At 38.3% G+C, this 17,500-nt stretch overlaps 1 protein-coding gene across 24 annotated transcripts in view; it reads right to left on the bottom strand.

The window, feature by feature from the left end:
* The window catches only part of KDM6A (lysine demethylase 6A), a 160,166-nt gene that overhangs the window by 40,459 nt on the left and 102,207 nt on the right, over nucleotides 1-17,500 (bottom strand). For 4 of the 24 annotated variants that reach the window (XM_023755381.1, XM_023755384.1, XM_014457437.2 and 1 more), the window contains 9 exons: nucleotides 17,097-17,190; nucleotides 13,425-13,551; nucleotides 6,677-6,775; nucleotides 6,311-6,530; nucleotides 5,615-5,749; nucleotides 5,021-5,176; nucleotides 4,374-4,469; nucleotides 2,904-3,005; nucleotides 1,856-2,251 (listed from right to left, as the gene is read on the bottom strand). In XM_023755381.1, the coding sequence (XP_023611149.1) occupies nucleotides 1,856-2,251; nucleotides 2,904-3,005; nucleotides 4,374-4,469; nucleotides 5,021-5,176; nucleotides 5,615-5,749; nucleotides 6,311-6,530; nucleotides 6,677-6,775; nucleotides 13,425-13,551; nucleotides 17,097-17,190 (1,425 nt within the window). The remainder of the gene's footprint in view (nucleotides 1-1,855; nucleotides 2,252-2,903; nucleotides 3,006-4,373; nucleotides 4,470-5,020; nucleotides 5,177-5,614; nucleotides 5,750-6,310; nucleotides 6,531-6,676; nucleotides 6,776-13,424; nucleotides 13,552-17,096; nucleotides 17,191-17,500) is intronic. The other 20 variants (XM_014457432.2, XM_023755395.1, XM_023755393.1 and 17 more) reach the window with 9 other exon arrangements.

Here is a 17,500-nt window from a genome sequence, read left to right as displayed (position 1 = left end):
GAAAAAGTAACCATTGCGTTATATTGTATCTCTGCAAATTAAGTTATTTTTTAAAATATATTTTACTGATTTTTTTACGGAGAGGAAGGGATAGGGATAGAGAGTTAGAAACATCGATGAGAGAGAAACATCAATCAACTGCCTCCTGCACACCCCCTACTGGGGATGTGCCTGCAACCAAGGTACATGCCCTTGACCAGAATCGAACCTGGGACCTTTCAGTCCACAGGCCGATGCTCTATCCACTGAGCCAAACTAGTTAAGGCCAAATCAAGGTATTTTAAGCTATAAATTCTTTAGAGTATTTACTGAACAATCACCTACAATTCATATAATTTTACTTTTATATCCCAAGTGGTAACTTTGAATAAATTCTTCAAAACTGTAATGTAAATCAATACATATCTCTATTTCCTCCTACCATCAAAGCTAAAAGGTGGATATACCATATAGGTATATCAATGGTCTAGTTTCATTACAACTTGAGAAAAATATTTGAAAAGATTTATATAAGACATTACTGACAAAGCCTCTTTAATTATTTTAATACCAGAGATACAGGATCCCCAACTATACTGGTCATGCAGCAACCTAATTTGGGAAACTTCTGACCTAGAATTAGTTCAACACAAGTTTTCTGACAACTTTCCCAAGTGCATTACTTAAATTATAAAACTTCTAAGGATTTGGCCTTGAGAGGCCTATGAAGAAAAGGCTGGGCTCTCTGCTACTTAGTATTCAGTCATGTACAAAAGCCTTATGGTCGACAAATTGAAGATTCTCGAATAGGACATGGCCATAGTAGGTATTCAACATTTCTTTAATAATGAATAAAATTACTAATCACTCTAGAAGAGATGGTCCCACCAAAAGCCACTTTAGAAGTCTTAGAGAAAGAACTTACCTCAGTTTTACCAATAATATAAGGCTAACCAGCAATAAGTTAAATATATCTTATAACAGACAAAAGTACAAGTAATTTGTCAATATGTATTGGCAACATTTTTTTTAAATGCTTACTCTTTGACACATTTTGAAGCACTTGTTCCATGAAAACAATCCAAAATATAGGAAAAACTATATGCATATATCATCAAAATTAAAAACACAAGAAATTAAATGTCTAACTGAACTACTGCATAAAATACAGCACATATCTTTGATAAAAATAATGCCCATGAAATCCATTACTGTGTTTTGAAGACTTAACTGGCTCCATTTTGCCTCCAAGACAAATTAGGCAACTTTCTCTACCTCCTTCAGCCTCATATCTCACCCCCTCCCCTTAATCTACAATAATCTATACTTATAATCTATACTCTAGGTACACTTTACCAGCCCTCTCCACTACCAATTTCCCTAATTTCTGAATACTCCTAGGTACTCTGATAGCACTTTTCCATCTAAGTCATACTTCATAGTAACTTATAATACTTAATTAATCGTCTTTTTCTCCTACCAGAATTAATACCTACTACCTAGCATAGCACCAGATCTTAAGTAGACAAATACATGCAGAAATGAACTAAGTAACATTACAAATGCTTACAATGCTACTGAAAATTAACAGGGGGTTTTGGGGAACTGTATGATCTATTTTCTTTTTCCTTTGAAATATTCTAAGATTGTGTGTGTGTGTGTGTGTGTGTGTGTGTGTGTGTGTGTAAATTTTATAATGCAAAAGAAAATATAGACATGCACATATATACTAAGTCGCAACGCAGTAATAGCATTGTAGTACTAAAACATGCTTATAAAACCAGTTCCTCAAACTTTTATTTCTTCTACTGCCAAAATGCATAAAACCAAATAAAGACAATATGTGAGAAACCAATAAGGTAGCTAGTCCTATTACCTGAGTGGAGTTAGATAGTTGGTTTTTCCACGGCTCCTCTGCGCTGCTGGTCAGGTTTGTGCGGTTATGAGGTAGAGTGAGTGCGTTTCGCTGCGGGTAAGGCACGTTTCCATTACTTCCACTTCCTGTTATGTGATTATTGCCTATCAAAAGAGTGTCTGTGCTTCCCAGCATTCTTGATGTGCTACAGGGAGCGTGGCCTGCAGAAAAGGGTCCGTTGGCCAAAGGCTGCCCCGGGCAGGCAGGGCGGACTCCGGGCTGAGAGGCGCTCGACACTCTGGTCAGAGCAAGCGGTGGCTGCTGGCCAGAGACTGAGTTTGTAGGCAGTGATGAGTCAGCTGCTGGCCCATTAGGAATTCCAGTAGACCGTACCTGTGCAACTCCTGTTTGTCTCACCTGTCAAAAAAAAAATAAAAAATAAATTCTGCTTGTGTAGCCCTAGGGGAAAGAATCAGAATATGAAGGTGTATAACCAAGTGATCTCTGATTTTACCCTAACATTTAATTTCTCTACATGGAAATATATATACCTTAAAAACAAAAAATTGTGTTTGTTCATATTTAGATTAGCTTTTTCAGAAAAGCAGAAATCAGTTTTATTTTTAATAAACATCCCTTTAGTAATGACAAAAGAAAGCAGCTGAATATTATGGAAAAGGACTCTGGAATTTGTGTCTTCCCCAATCACAAAATAGAAAAGCTCAAAATTTCTTTCTACTACATTTATACGCCAGATCCTTAAAATTAAACACACACTAAAGAACTCCACTTCAGTTTAGAACAGATAGCCTGTTAAATATCAAATAATATAAATAAACCCTTAGAATACATACAAAATAGCATGTAAATAAGTAAAATATTAAGTCCTGTGTTCAAAATTAAATTTACAGTTCTTTTTTCCTAAAAATACCTATGTATTAGTATTACTAAATTCCATAAATACTGGGAGAAAGTAGAAGTGGGCATGAACATGCTCTAAAATGATGTTCTGGTCAATAAAAATACTCAAAATGCTACCAAATTTTAGGGGAAAAAATGCTATACACACTTGGTGCTGCTGCATTAAGACAAACTGACTTTCCAGCTGTTCCAGCATCAGTTTCTGAGCTGGATTTAAATTATTTCTATTTGCACGGAGCTGTTCCAAGTGCTAGAAGAAGAAGAAAAGAAGAAAAAAGAATATAGTCAAAGATATATCTAAGAAGCTCAAGTTCACTATTTTAAGTAACCTTTCCCTGAAATGACCAGATAAACTCAGAATCGCTTTCTAGTCAAAGACACTAATTTCTGACCAATAGCTATCAACCCCAAGATGAAGTCTTTTAAGAAGTTTGAGAAAGTTAAGAAAGAAAGAAAGATTCAAACCAAACAAAACAAATGAACCTCATAGATGCAGAGAATACTGGTAGTTACCAGAGGGGAAAGGGGTGGGGAGTCAAAATGGGTGAAGAGGATCCATGGTGAAAGATGATAACTAGACGTTTGGTAGCGATCACTTTGTAGTGCATACAGATGTCGAATTACACCATTATTCACCTGAGACATATAATGTTATCTACTAAATTTACCTCAATTTTAAAAAGTAGTTTAAAAATATAAACATTCATCTGAAGAGGGTTTACTGCAATGTGATCCCTGAGATAAATGAGCACAAAATTTTACTCTCTAACACAGTATTTTTCAGTATTCACACAGAAAGCTCTTTAAGCTTAAAAATGCATTATGACAAGTACACTCAAAGCAGCACAGTTTGGAATAGGAAGAGTTGGACAACAAATTGTCTAAAACTAGTGATCTACTTAAATAAAGGTGTAACATCTACATAAAGAAATATGCTGTAACCATAAAAAATAAGGAAGCTCTCTCTATACATTGACAAGAAAATGTCTGTAAAAGAGATTATTAACGATATATATAGCATTCTACCATTTGTACAAAAAAGGAAAAAGATAATATATGAGAAGGGTGCATACATATTTTCTTGTGTATGCACGACATATCTCTGGAAAGATAACTACTCATTCTGGCTGTCTGCTAGGAGTGGAACTGAATGATTAAGGCCAGGAGTTTGAAAGAGAATTTACTCTATATACTGTATATTCATATTAATAGTTTGAACCATTTGAATATATTATCTGTTTAAAAGTAAATGTTGCCTGGCCGGAGTAGTTCAGTGGTTGAGCATCGACCTATGAACCAGGAGGTCACGGTTCGATTCCCAGTCAGGGCACATGCCAGGGTTGTGGGCTCGATCCCCAGTGTGGGGCGTGCAGGAGGCAGCTGATCAATGATTCTCTCTCATCATTGATGTTTCCCTCTCCTTTCCTCTCTGAAATCAATAAAGTAAATGTAAACAAGAATGAATTCTCTGTTAGTCTGGTAAATATGAGTTCATTTTATTTATGTGCATATTGAGTTTACTGCTATTCAACTTTAAGAATACTTTAAAAACTTAAAGCTTACCATCTTTACTCTTTTTTAATAGAAAAACAATATGTCAAAAACATGTCTTACATACCTGTAATTTCTGTGGTGGCAAACACCATGAATGACTTGGTTGCTGTACTGGAGGATGTGACACTGCATGGCCACTACTCCAATTATCAGAAGTATTCTGGGAAAAATTGATAAAAAGAAACTTAAAAATATTTGGTGAAATCTAGACTTAAAAATAATGACTAATGGAGGCCAAATGACTATGATTGGAATATTTACATATAAAAGATGTTATGACATTAACTTTTAAACATAGCTTTACATGCATAATAAATTTGGAAAATCACAAATTTAAAAATATTGATTTTTTTAATAAGCCACCCAAAAAGGCCCACCCCTAAACTATATCCCAAATGGCTAACCTAAATATCACACTGTCTACTAGGTCCAACATTAAATTTATTTCAATGTCAGTAAAAGTGATAATGAAAAGTGTGTTGCAATCTTTACGGCAGGGAGATGAATAAAATGACTTGATGAAGGCAAAGTTATCCCTACGTTCTGTATTTAATATGATACTAAGAATTTGGGATGGAAAAACTCAAAACCTTTCACTCTTTGATGTCCACAGATTTAAAATAAAGGACAGGAGATGTTCAAACTGCACAAGTTCAGGGCAGTTGGGAATTTCTTTTTTGACAGGATTTTCTATTTCTCTAAGATATATACCTTGGTTGGACTAGATGTTCTTTTCCTCTTGGCAGGACTGGACAGGCCATCTACTTGGCTAGAAGGAATCGTGTGTAGTGGCAAGGATTGCTGTGAAATTGGTGTTTGACTGAGGCCTAATACAGGTTCAGTATTTGGATGATGAGGTTTACATGCCTAAGAATCACAGAAGGAAGACAAAAATAGGGTTCTATATACTCTTAATTCATTCCTTCAAATTATCAAACTTTACAAGCTGCATACTTTTCAAAGCTATGTGGACATCGCTGATTGCAATTATTGAAAATCAAAATCAAATGAATCATCAATGGAGGAATGTGTACCTTCCTTTGAAAAACTTGCATGAAAAATTAAACTGCAGTATTATTTTAAGAAATCTCCTTCAAAGTCATGAAAATGCGCAAAGGTTCTTAATTGGCACCCAAAATTTCTTCCCGTATCAGAGGGAGTTTTACTTTGATCTAGAGTCCCTTCACAATTAAAAGGCTTTTCATTAATAAAAGCCTCCTGTGCTCAGTAAAATATACTTGACCACTATAGATTGAAAAGAACCCTTAAAGCTGGGCACCTGCAGAACATAACCCAACTTCTCACCTGCTGTGCTGTGTTCATGGCACCCTGCCTGGAGGTAAGCTCTGCGGGGATTGGTAGGCTCCACGCCTCCTCAATACTAGGAAGTAATTTAGTTTTATTCTGTAGACTACCTTGTGGAAGGTTACACAACTGAGCCTAGGAAAAATTATGTAAAAAGCAAATTTAACACAAGCCTACTTGAGTAAGAGCAAGTCCACTAAATTTTCCTAAATGCTATAACTAACTGTTTTTTTAAAAAAGAAAATAGATTCTTAATTTGGGGTTTCAGAAAGATACTAAGTATAAAGAGGGTAACCGAAATATAAACCTTTGTGAGAATTAAAACAAAGCTGAGCTCTGTTTTTAGAGTTCTCATAGCTGTCTTCTCATGAAACTCCAAGCAAGAGTGAAAGACAGTGTTCGTGTTTTTTTCTCTAAAATGCTATGACAACTTATAAATGTAGACAGCACATAGAAAAAATTATGTAAATTAATATGCATCAAAAGAGTATATGTGCAAAAGAGCATCTTTTAAAATACTGCATATCTTATTTAAAATGAAAAGTAAAATAATATTATAAGCTATGGTATGTTTACAAAATATGGAAACAAATTATAGACATCAACACAACTAGACAAACTTTCCAGCCACCCTCCTCCTGCCTTAGTGTCATGGGGAAATGTGCCTTTAAAAAAAACTGCTACTAAAAATTTTACCTGTAAATACTTAATTCGTGCTGCAAGTGCAGAGGTATTACTACAACTTTTGCTTCTGGTTGCATTTAAGTAGCATTTAATGGCATCCTGAGGCTGGTTGCAGGATTCATAGAGTGTGCCTAGGTCCATCCAGGCTGCAGCATGGCCATGGTCCAATTGTACAGCACAAATATAGGCCTGTAAAGCATCCATAGGCTGATTTTGTTGCTGATATAGCACACTAGAAAGAGAAATTAAGAAAAAACAAGTCAACAAAAAAGAACTGCTTAGCTTCATAACATGATATAAACTGCAAAGTATATTATATGTGATGCACCTATCTTTGTGTATCAATTACAATGCCATTATCTTTATGCAATGTCTTACCCTATTGAACACCATGTGTCTGCACTTGCTTCTGATTTATCAATAGACTGCCTGTAAGATATAAAGGCATCCTGAACTTTCCCAATACTTGAATAGCACCTGAGAGGAAAGGGGGGAAAAGTAAAAAAATTTCCATTATTACAGATTAATTTGCTGAAAGGATGGACTATATGTCAAAGCAAATGAAAAACCTAATAAGCTAAAATATTTATGTCATTATGTATACGATAATTATAATGCATACTATAATTAACCCTTCAATAAACGATATTATAGTCTATCATAGATGTTAAAGCATGCTGCAGTAATGAACAGTATTGAAAAAAATTAAAGGCCTTATCACTTCAATATTTACAATACTGAGAGTTGAAAACACACACACACACACACGCACCCCACTCTACTTATATAACTTTAGCTCCAGTTTTCTATTCAGTAAGAACATAGAGTTAAAAAACAAGAAAAACATTCTCTGTTGGTAAGAACTGCTGAATCATATTGCAATTCCACGTTCCTAAATAATAATGAGGGCAATAATTCTTTAGTTCATAAAAAATACAAACATAAGACATAGTTAATATCAAGCTAACTATCAAAAACAGTAAGAGTAGCAAAGTATGATTAAAGTTTCAAAGACCTGTCATTTTTAATTTTATTTTTATTGATTTCAGAGAGGAAGGGAGAGGGAAAGATAGAAACATCAATGATGAGAGAGAATCATTGATCAGCTGCCTCCTGCACACCCCGCACTGGGGATCAGACCCACAACCCAGGCATGTGCACTGACTGGAATCAAACCCGGGACCCTTCAGTCCACAGGCCGACACTCTATCCACTGAGCCAAACCCAGCTAAGGCAAGACCTGTTATTTTTAATGCATATATACCTGATGGATACACAGAACAGCAGCTGACATCCTATCTAATAATAGACAAACATGGTAATTAACCATACCTCCGCTACACTTCCCATTGGCTAATCAGGGTGATATGCAAATTAACTGCCAACCAAGATGGCGGCCGGCAGCCAGGCAGCTGAAGCGAACAGGAGGCTTGCTTGCTCCAGTGATGGAGGAAGCCAAGGTTCCCCGCCTGTCGCGGCCCAGCTCTGAGCTGCACTCTAAGCAACAATGTTGCAATTATAGAAGCTAAACAAACCACAGATACCTGCTTTCAGCCAGCCGGCCTTGGAGCTGGAGCCGCAACAAAGTTTCAATTACAGAAGGTAAATCCCAGAATAAAAAAAAAGAAAAGAAAAAAAGGAGAGACTGGGAGCTTCAGTTGCAGGCTTGGCCTTCCTGAAAACAGCCCTCAGCCCCTCATCCAGGCTGGCCAGGTACCCCAGTGGGGACCCCCACCCTGAAGGGGGTGCGGGCAGCCTGAAAAGAGCCCTCAGCCCCTCATCCAGGCTGGCCAGGCACCCCAGTGGGGAACCCCACCCTGAAGGGGGTGCGGGCAGCCTGAAAACAGCCATCAGCCCCTCATCCAGGCTTGCCAGGCACCCCAGTGGGGACCCCCACCCTGAAGGGGGTGCAGGCAGCCTGAAAACAGCCATCAGCCCCTCATCCAGGCTGGCCAGGCACCCCAGTGGGGACCTCCACCCTGAGGGGGTGTGGGCAACCTGAAAACAGCCATCAGCCCCTCATCCAGGCTGGCCAGGCACCCCAGTGGGGACCCCCACCCTGAGGGGGTGCAGGCAGCCTGAAAACATCCATCAGCCCCTCATCCAGGCTGGCCAGGCACCCCAGTGGGGACCCCCATCCTAAAAGGGGTGCAGGCAGCCTGAAAACAGCCATCAGCCCCTCACCCAGGCTGGCCAGGCACCCAAGCGGGACCCCCACCCTGATCCGGGACACCATTCAGGGCAAACCAGCAGGGCCCCACCCGTGCACCAGGCCTCTATCCTATATAGTAAAAGGGTAATATGTAAACTGACCCTAACAGCAGAAAGACTGGGAATGACTGGTCACTATGACACACACTGACCACCAAGGGGTAGACGATCAATGCAGGAGCTGCCCTCTGGTGGTCAGTGCGCTCCCACATGGAGGAGCTCTGCTCAGCCACAAGCCAGGCTGACAGCTGCCAGCACAGCGGTGGTGGTGGGAATCTCTCCCGCCTCCTCAGCAGCGCTAAGGATGTCCGCCTGCAGCTTAGGTCTGCTCCCCGCTGGCAAGTGGACATCCCCCGAGGGCTGCCGGGCTGCCAGAGGGATGTCTGATTGCCAGCTTAGGCCCAATCCCCTGGGGAGCAGGCCTCAGCCAGCAGATGGTCATCCCCCGAGGGGTCCCAGACTGTGAGAGGGCACAGGCCGGGCTGAGGGACCTTCTCTCCCCCCCCCCCCCCCCGCGCGTACACAAATTTTCATGCACCGGGCCTCTAACCCTATCTAATAAAAGAGTAATATGCAAATTGACCATCACTCCAACACACAAGATTGGCCCTGCAGGGGAGGGCAGTTGGGGGGGGACCAAGGCCAGCAAGGGAAGGGCAATTGGGGGGGGGGGGGAAACCACCCTGCAGGGGAGGGCAGTTGGGGGGTGGGGGGGAGACCAGGCCTGCAGGGGAGGGGAGTTAGGGGTGACCAGGCCGGCAGGGAGGGCAGTTAGGGGCAATCGGGCCGGCAGTGGAGCAGTTAGGCGTCGATCAGGCTGCCAGGAGAGTGGTTAGGGGGTGATCAAGCTGGCAGGCAGAGCAATCAGGCAGGCAGGCAGGCAGGCAGGCAGGCAGGCAGGCGAGCAGTTGGGAGCCAGCAGTCCTGGATTGTGAGAGGGATGTCCCACCGGGATCAGGCCTAAATGGGCAGTCGGACATCCCTCGAGGGGTCCCAGATTGGAGAGGGTGCAGGCTGGGCTCAGGGACACACACCCCGCCCCCGCATGAATTTTGTGCACCGGGCCTCTAGTTATAAATAAAGAAGTTATCTTCTTAGTGTTTGGCACTAAGAAAAAACACAAAAATAAACCCAGTCATTGTCTTCAAGGAGCTTATAATTTAGTTGAGAATTAAAGACACAGTATAAATGCCACAATGCCATATTAAATAGCTAGCACAGTTAATAACCAGTTTGAGAAATTTAGGGTAGAAGATACCACAGTATACACTAAAGGATTTGGAAAGGCAAGAAAAGAAAAGGTCAGAGCAAGGGATCTGAACATGTGTACATGCATTATTGTTTAGATCAGTGATTTCCAATTACCAGCCAGTATATGGCAATTTAACAAGCAAACAAAATGAAAAAACAACATATACATGTATATATGTTTTCCATTAAACTGACTCATATTTGTACTATAATTGACCCACTTTGAAATACTATTGGCTGAATAGCAAAATATTTTAAAATGTGTTTACTTGCCCAAATATGTTTTTTAATTGAAATTTTTTTTGGTGACATAGATATATATAAAAGGCTAAGTGTCCGTCCGACTGGTAGCTATTACGTGCACTGACCACCAGGGGGCAGAAGCTCAACGCAGGAGCTGCCATGACGTGCACTGGCAGTTTAAAAAGAAACAGCACCATGGACCTGGCGCCAACAAACCAACACTTGGCTTCCCTCAAGTGGGACACAGGCCCCGCCAAAATCGCAGCCAATGCTGCCAAGACCCCATGGTGCAAAATGCAGCCCACAGCCCAGCCCAGTCCAGAAACAGTGGCTGTGGGTGCTGGGTAATGACATCACATAGCAACGCCCAGCTTCCTCTCCCTAGCAACTAGCCTCCTTAGAGTTTCTTCAGCCCAGTAACCCAACTTGCTTTATATGGCAAGGTGCAAACATTTTACAGTTTAACCAAATGTTTGTGAAACATTTTCCCGTGCCTCATCTCATTTGATCCTCACAGAAATCCTGGAGTAGACAGATAGGAGACTTGGTAGAATCCTATTTTCTTTTCATTAGCAAGACGCAAAGAGTGATATTAAAGTATTTCTTCTAATTAATTTCCTTTCAATGTGCATGAATCCGTGCACCGGGCCACTAGTACATTAATAAAATTATACAGGTTTCAGGTGTACAATTCTATAATACATCATTGGCTTATTGTATTGTGTGTTCATCACCCTAAGTTCAGTCTCCCTCTATCACATTTTAATCCTCATATTCTTTGAAATTTTACTGATTAATAGAATCCAAAAGTGTGAGAACCACTGATTCAGGCAGAGAAGATGAGAGACGGTATTTAAAAATTTAGTTTGAATAGTACAACGACTTTGTAACAGATTGAGTAGATATTCATGGAGGGTGGTAGTAGGTTATAACTTCATTTTTTTTAAGCATATTTTTATTGATTTCAGAGTGGAAGGGAGAGAGGAAGAAATAGAAACATCATTGATGAGAGGGAGTCATTGATTGGCTCCCTTCCTCACACCCTCTACTGGAGATCGAGCTTGCAACTCCGGTATGTGCCCTGACTGGGATTGAACTGTGACCTCCTGGTTCGTATGTCGATGCTCAACCACTGAGCCACGTCGGCCGGGCTATAACTTCGTTTTTAAGCCTGATTAAACGGAGGAGGGAAAGCTTAGTATCATTGGCAAAAATATAAGGAGAAGCAGGTTTGAAGAAGAATATGATGAATGAGATTTGAAGTATGCTGATTTTGACATGAGGTGAGGACATTAAAATGTGTTAAGTATAGGAGATGTGGTCCTGGAGTCTAATACCTTGGAGTGGAAGAGAGGGTAGAAGAACACAGAACACCTATTAAGGGAGAGGTAAAAATAAGCCTAAGGAATCACTAATATTGTGGACTGGGCAATATAAGAAATGTCAATGAGTGAGACAAAGAAGTATCAGACAGTTTCTGCAAACTGTTTTATAAGAGGAGGATTACAGTAGAAGAGGTCCTTAATGCAAAACAGGGAGAGATACCACTAAGAAAGGGAATGTTTAACAGATAGTAGAAAAACATGCTCTGTTTGTTGTTGTTAAATTAAAGCCAAATCTCAGGTTTATAGATAAATTTGTCTAACCATTGGGAGGAATAAGCAGTAATTCCCAAAACCACTCCCACGAAGTGAAAGTAGAAAACCAATGTGCCCAAACAGATGTTGCAGTCCAATTGCCAGTTTTATTAGTTTTCTCTAAAACTTAACTAGGTTCCCCCGAGACAGGTTTGTGTAATTAAAAAAGCACTTGGTGAACCCAGGACCTAGTCTAAGCTCTGATTAGTTAGTTACCTTGTGTAACTGTGACTTTGGAAAAAAATTTTATTCCTCTGAACTCACTTTCTATTTCTACACCTGTAAACTGATATGGTCCCTCCCAGCTCTAACACTCTATAGATAACATAGTCAATTGCTGGTACTAGTATAACAGCATTACCACATTATACTTTCATTATGATATACACATGCCAAATGACGAACAAATTCAATCTTCAACACTGACTTGAATGCAGAAGTAATAAAAAGCCTCAGAAATATTAGTCATCAAATCCCAAACTTGCTTACTTATATTTGAGGTCTTCCTTCGGAGCTTTAATAACTTCTAAAATATAATTTATTTGGGTAAAAAAGGTGAAGGGATTGAGAACTACAAATTGGTAGTCACAAAATAATCCTAAGGATATATAGTATAGGGAATATAGTTGATAATATTTTAATAACTATGTACAGTACCAGGTGGGTACTCAAAATATCAGGGTACCACTTTGTAAAGTATATGATTATCAAACCACTAAGCTGCACATCTAAAACTAACATAAAATAAAATTTATTTATAAAAATTTATCACAATAAAACACATTCTAAGCAACACATTAACCTGTATGATTTTATTAACCAATGCCACCCCAATAAATTCAATTAAAAAAATAAAACAAAATAGAATGATTTCAAAAGAAATCATAAAACTGAAACCTTCAGAGTGGGAAGGTACCTAATAGATAATCTAACTCTGGGCTTATCAACCTCAGCATTGACATTTGGGGCCAGTTAATCTTTTATTGTACAGGGCTGTCTCACTAGATGCCAGTAGCATTTCCCATAGAGGTGATGACCAAAACGTCTCCAGACATAATGAAATGTCCCCTATGGGGCAAAATAGCCCCTACTGATAACCACTGACCTAATATAATTTGATTTAAAAGGTTAAAGGGAAGTTAAAGCCTCATGGGGTTAACTATACCATCCATGATTCCACAAATAGTAGCCTAGCCAAGACTTGAATTCATGTCTCTCAGCTCCTAGTACACTGATCTTCCCACCATGCCCTAAAAGCTAAAACCAATTAAGAACCAAATACAATCTAATAATGATCCAAAATATAATCTATCAGATAAACATACATAAGGTATATTTAGGAGAATCACTACACACAATTTATGTACAGAGAAAAGTTTACAGACTCTCAAACTATTTTCATGACATGACGCTTCTCCTTTCCAACAAATCCAATAATGTATCTACTGCAAGATTTCAAGTAGAATTGTGATGAGATCTATTAATCAAACATGTCCATTCTAAGGTATATATCATTAATCAAAATTATAAATAGCAAGGTTCTATTGCCTACTGGTAGTCAACAGGCAGAATGAGAAATTCTCTGTTCTGTTAAATTGACACATAGAGAAAACCACCGTATTCAGAAGCTTTCTTTTATTTTTTAACTTCCAGAAATCTTAGTTTATATTTGCAACCCGATTATTGTATTTCCCCTTTTAAATATAACAAACAGTTTGGATCATAATTCAAATCTCTCAGCTGAAAAAAACAAAAACAAAACGTAAGTGTCTGTTAAGTCTCACCTTCCGAGGAAATACCAGGACTGGCCAGAATTAGGATCTGCTTCCAAGGACTTTTGGAGATACTGAATAGCACAGTTTTCCTTGGCAGCTTTATCTCCCAGGAGATCTATAGTGTGATGCATCCAACCTATAGTAAATGAATGAAAATATTTACCTGAATGATTTAACTGTTCTTCTATTGTTAAGAATACCACACAGAAAGCAAATAAAAATATTCTTTTCAGTTAATCAATTCATTTAGTTTGGTATACACACTCCAAAAATTCTGAACTACCAATTCTGGCCACATGAAAGCCTATTTCTCACAGGAAGGTACAGTCAAAGCTATGAAGAACATTTACTCCAGAGAAATTTAAACAATTTTAAGCATTGACTTGACACTTACAAACTATAGCTCCTAATTTTGGTATCTGAAAAAATTCCAAATTATAAACCAAAAAATACAAAGATGTTAAATTTAACTCACTATTACACATAAAAATTTATGTTCATTGAATCTCCAAAACAGTGTATTAACCCAACATTTATTTCCAAGAAATAAATATATGGCTATACAATCAATGACAGTCCAGAGTAAAACACACACACATGCTACATTATTGGTGTCGGCCAAATATATACACAACTTACATAAAGTAAAAACTATGAAGTATTTGATAATTTAAAATAACCCAAGGTGCCCTAGCCAGTTTGGCTCAGTAGCTAGAGCATTGGCCAGTGGACTGAAGGGTCCCGGGCTCAGTTCTGATCAAAGGGCACGTACCTTGCTTGCAGGCTGGATCCCTGGCCTTGGGTGGGGCTTGTGTGGAAGGCAACCAATCGATGTGTCTCTTTCACATCGTTATTTCTCTCAGTCTCTCTCCTCCCTCCCACTCTCTCTAGAAATCAATGAAAAAATATCCTCAGGTGAGGATTAACAAAACAAATAAAATAACCCAAAACTATAAGAAAAGTATATCCAAGTGGTGCAAATAAGAATGGTACAAATGGGTACCACAAACATTTAATAAACAAATTTAGGTAGTGCATAATCTCACTTATATGTGAAATCTAATGAACAGAATAAACTGATGAACAGAATAGGTCCAGAGGCATGGATGCATGAAACAGAATAACAGATCTCGGGGCGGGGGGGGGGGAATTAACCAAAGAACATATACATATATACATAGCCCATGGACAAAGACAATAGTGCAGGGAAGGCCTGGAGTGGGGCAGGGGCTGGGTGGAGGGCAAAGGGGGAGAAAATGGGGGACACCTGTAATATTGACAATAATAAAAATACATATATTAAAAACATGTTGTATAACTTAAAAAATATAATTTTTATTATTTATAAATAAATAAAAGACTGCATCATAGAGTAGTGTACTCTAAACCATGAAAGACACACAGAAATAATTTGGTTTAATTTGTTGGGGAATTCTATTTCAGTTGTGGATCAATCCAAGTGCATAATACCAACTCTGTTCTTTGTGTGTAGACTACAGTATGTATAACAAATAAGGACACTTATTTTCTGACATTTATTATAGTTGCTGTGCTGCAAAAGATATTTTAAGAGGATTGAGTCACTGTGTTTTATGGAAATATAAGCCAATCACATGATTAGTCATTCGTTCCTCCCTTATCTCTCCTGCAACTATTAAGAACAGGACCTAGAATAATAGGCTCTAAAAGAAGCTGTTTAAGCAGCAGGAACAAGTAAGTAGAAAGGATTAATGTTTAGGCATAAATCAGACTCAATTAAGGGAAATATTTTTCCTTTAAAACCTTGAAAAGTTTACTTATAAGCCAGTGCCAAAGAGGATAGGTCAGTGGTCAGCAAACTCATTAGTCAACAGAGCCAAATATCAACAGTACAACGACTGAAATTTCTTTTGAGAGCCAAATTTTTTAAACTTAAACTATATAGGTAGGTACATTGGTATTAACTTAATTAGGGTACTCCTAAGCTGGCCTTTGCTAAAAACGTCCTCAATCTGAGGGGTCGACCTCAGCGAACGTACCCCCACTTCTTCTAAAGCCACTTCTTCAAAATAGACTCGCCCAGGCGGAAAACCGACTTCTGCGTATGGGCCACGAAGTTTCAATCGCACTGTACGCGCACGCCCGCATGTGGTATTTTGTGGAAGAGCCACACTCAAGGGGCCAGAGAGCCGCATGTGGCTCTCGAGCCGCAGTTTGCCGACCACTGGGATAGGTGATTCAGATATAACTAAAACCAAAATTGTTTCAATGCATTTCTTAAATTAAAAAGGTGTATGCATTTATGCTATTGATGCCTTCTTTACAACAGCTAAAATACATAAAAACTTAATTATAAATAGTGTGGATAAAAAAGCAGTTCAAATTAAAATTTTAGCTGAATGAGTAAACTGTCTATTCGAAAGGCATCACTTTGTACTTAAGAACACAAAACCCTTTTTTATTGTACCAATAAACTTGTTTATGTTTAAAGATAAAAATTCACACTACTCAAATACTACATATAAATCATTAAAAACAAATATTTAAATACTTCTACAATTTTTAAGACTATGAATAACACAAGTAAAATTCTAACTAGAGATTAAATGAAAAACAAAACTTTTATATGAAGGCAATGTATTTATTTTGTATAATAATCATACAATATGTATTAATATAAGTGATAAAATTAAACAAATTTAAAATTACATGTCACATTATGAAAACATTCATATTACTATCTTGAATATAAATTAAGAATAAATTATTTGTCCAGACCAAAAACAAGCAAACAAAAGCTTAAAAATTAAAACAACCCAAATACCAAATACAGACAAAAAACATAATGACCAAGCAACAAAATTAAATGTTGGAGAACTCCATCACCGCCTTCTTGGTAACAGTGACACATTACATCCAAATGGATACATTCCTTCATCTTTGACATTAGAATATACTGCATGTGTACAAAAACTATATGTAGTGTTAGATATTACACAATTTTTAGATAAAAAGTTTTCATTAATATTCCCGACAGAACTACGAAAGCAAGTTCACCAAAACAGTGACTGTAAGCAAATCATTTAATTTCAATGAGTGCGAAGCACATCTGACATAAAGAAAGTGTTCAATGTCCCTCGACCATGGATTAAGTACTAGAGAGTAAGTTTGAGAATTTAAAAGGAATAGCTGCACTAATGAATTGTAATGAGATGGACTGTGAAACGGACTATGCTTGGCAAAGAGTGAAAATATGTTGGATTCAGCCCAGCTGGTGTGGGTCAGTGGTTGAGCATCAACCCATGAACCAGGTCACAGTTCAATTCCCAGTCAGGGCATATGCCTGGGCTATGGGCTTGATCTTCAGTGTGGGGCATGCAGGAGGCAGCCAATCAATGATTCTCTCTCATCACTGATGTTTCTATCTCTCCCTCTCCCTCCCCTCCTGAATATCAATAAGTAAATATTTTAGGAAGGAAGGAAGGAAGGAAGGAAGGAAGGAAGGGAGGAAGGGAGGGAGGGAGGGAGGGAGGGAGGGAGGGAGGGAGGGAGGGAAATATGCTGGGTTCAAATTAATTCTATCAACTCTGAGCAAAGAATGGGAAAGAAATAGAATACACGAGCCACATATTTACCATCCCTGACATGTAAAAAACATAAAGAGAAGTACTTATAATATACTAAATGTATACTAATACATACCTAACTGTTGCAAGACAGTTGCTTTTACTTGTGCAGAAAGGTTTTCTGTCTGCAAAAGTTGTTCATAAGCTTCCTTTGCAGAATGATACTTCCTCTAAAGGCAGAAAAAATGATTTAAAGAAAAATAAATATCTTTCAAGAACCAGGTCATATATTAAGATTTACACAATACTGGTATTTTATACATATTTTTAAACCAACTGAAAGAAAAAGAACTAATTCCATTACTAAATGTTACTTCAACACTAGACAATTGTGGGTCATGCTTCAGAGTACCTAAAACAAGTAAAACATTCAATAAAGTAGCACTAATATATGACCTTTTAAGAATTTCCCAAATCTCAATACTTAAAAAAAGAAAACCATCTCAACCTATTTAATAACATACATGATTCAACTTTGTT

The sequence above is a fragment of the Myotis lucifugus genome, unplaced genomic scaffold (genome assembly GCF_000147115.1).
Source record: "Myotis lucifugus unplaced genomic scaffold, Myoluc2.0 scaffold_76, whole genome shotgun sequence".
NCBI classification, from domain to species: domain Eukaryota; kingdom Metazoa; phylum Chordata; class Mammalia; order Chiroptera; family Vespertilionidae; genus Myotis; species Myotis lucifugus.
This window is presented reverse-complemented; position numbering and strand designations above follow the sequence as displayed.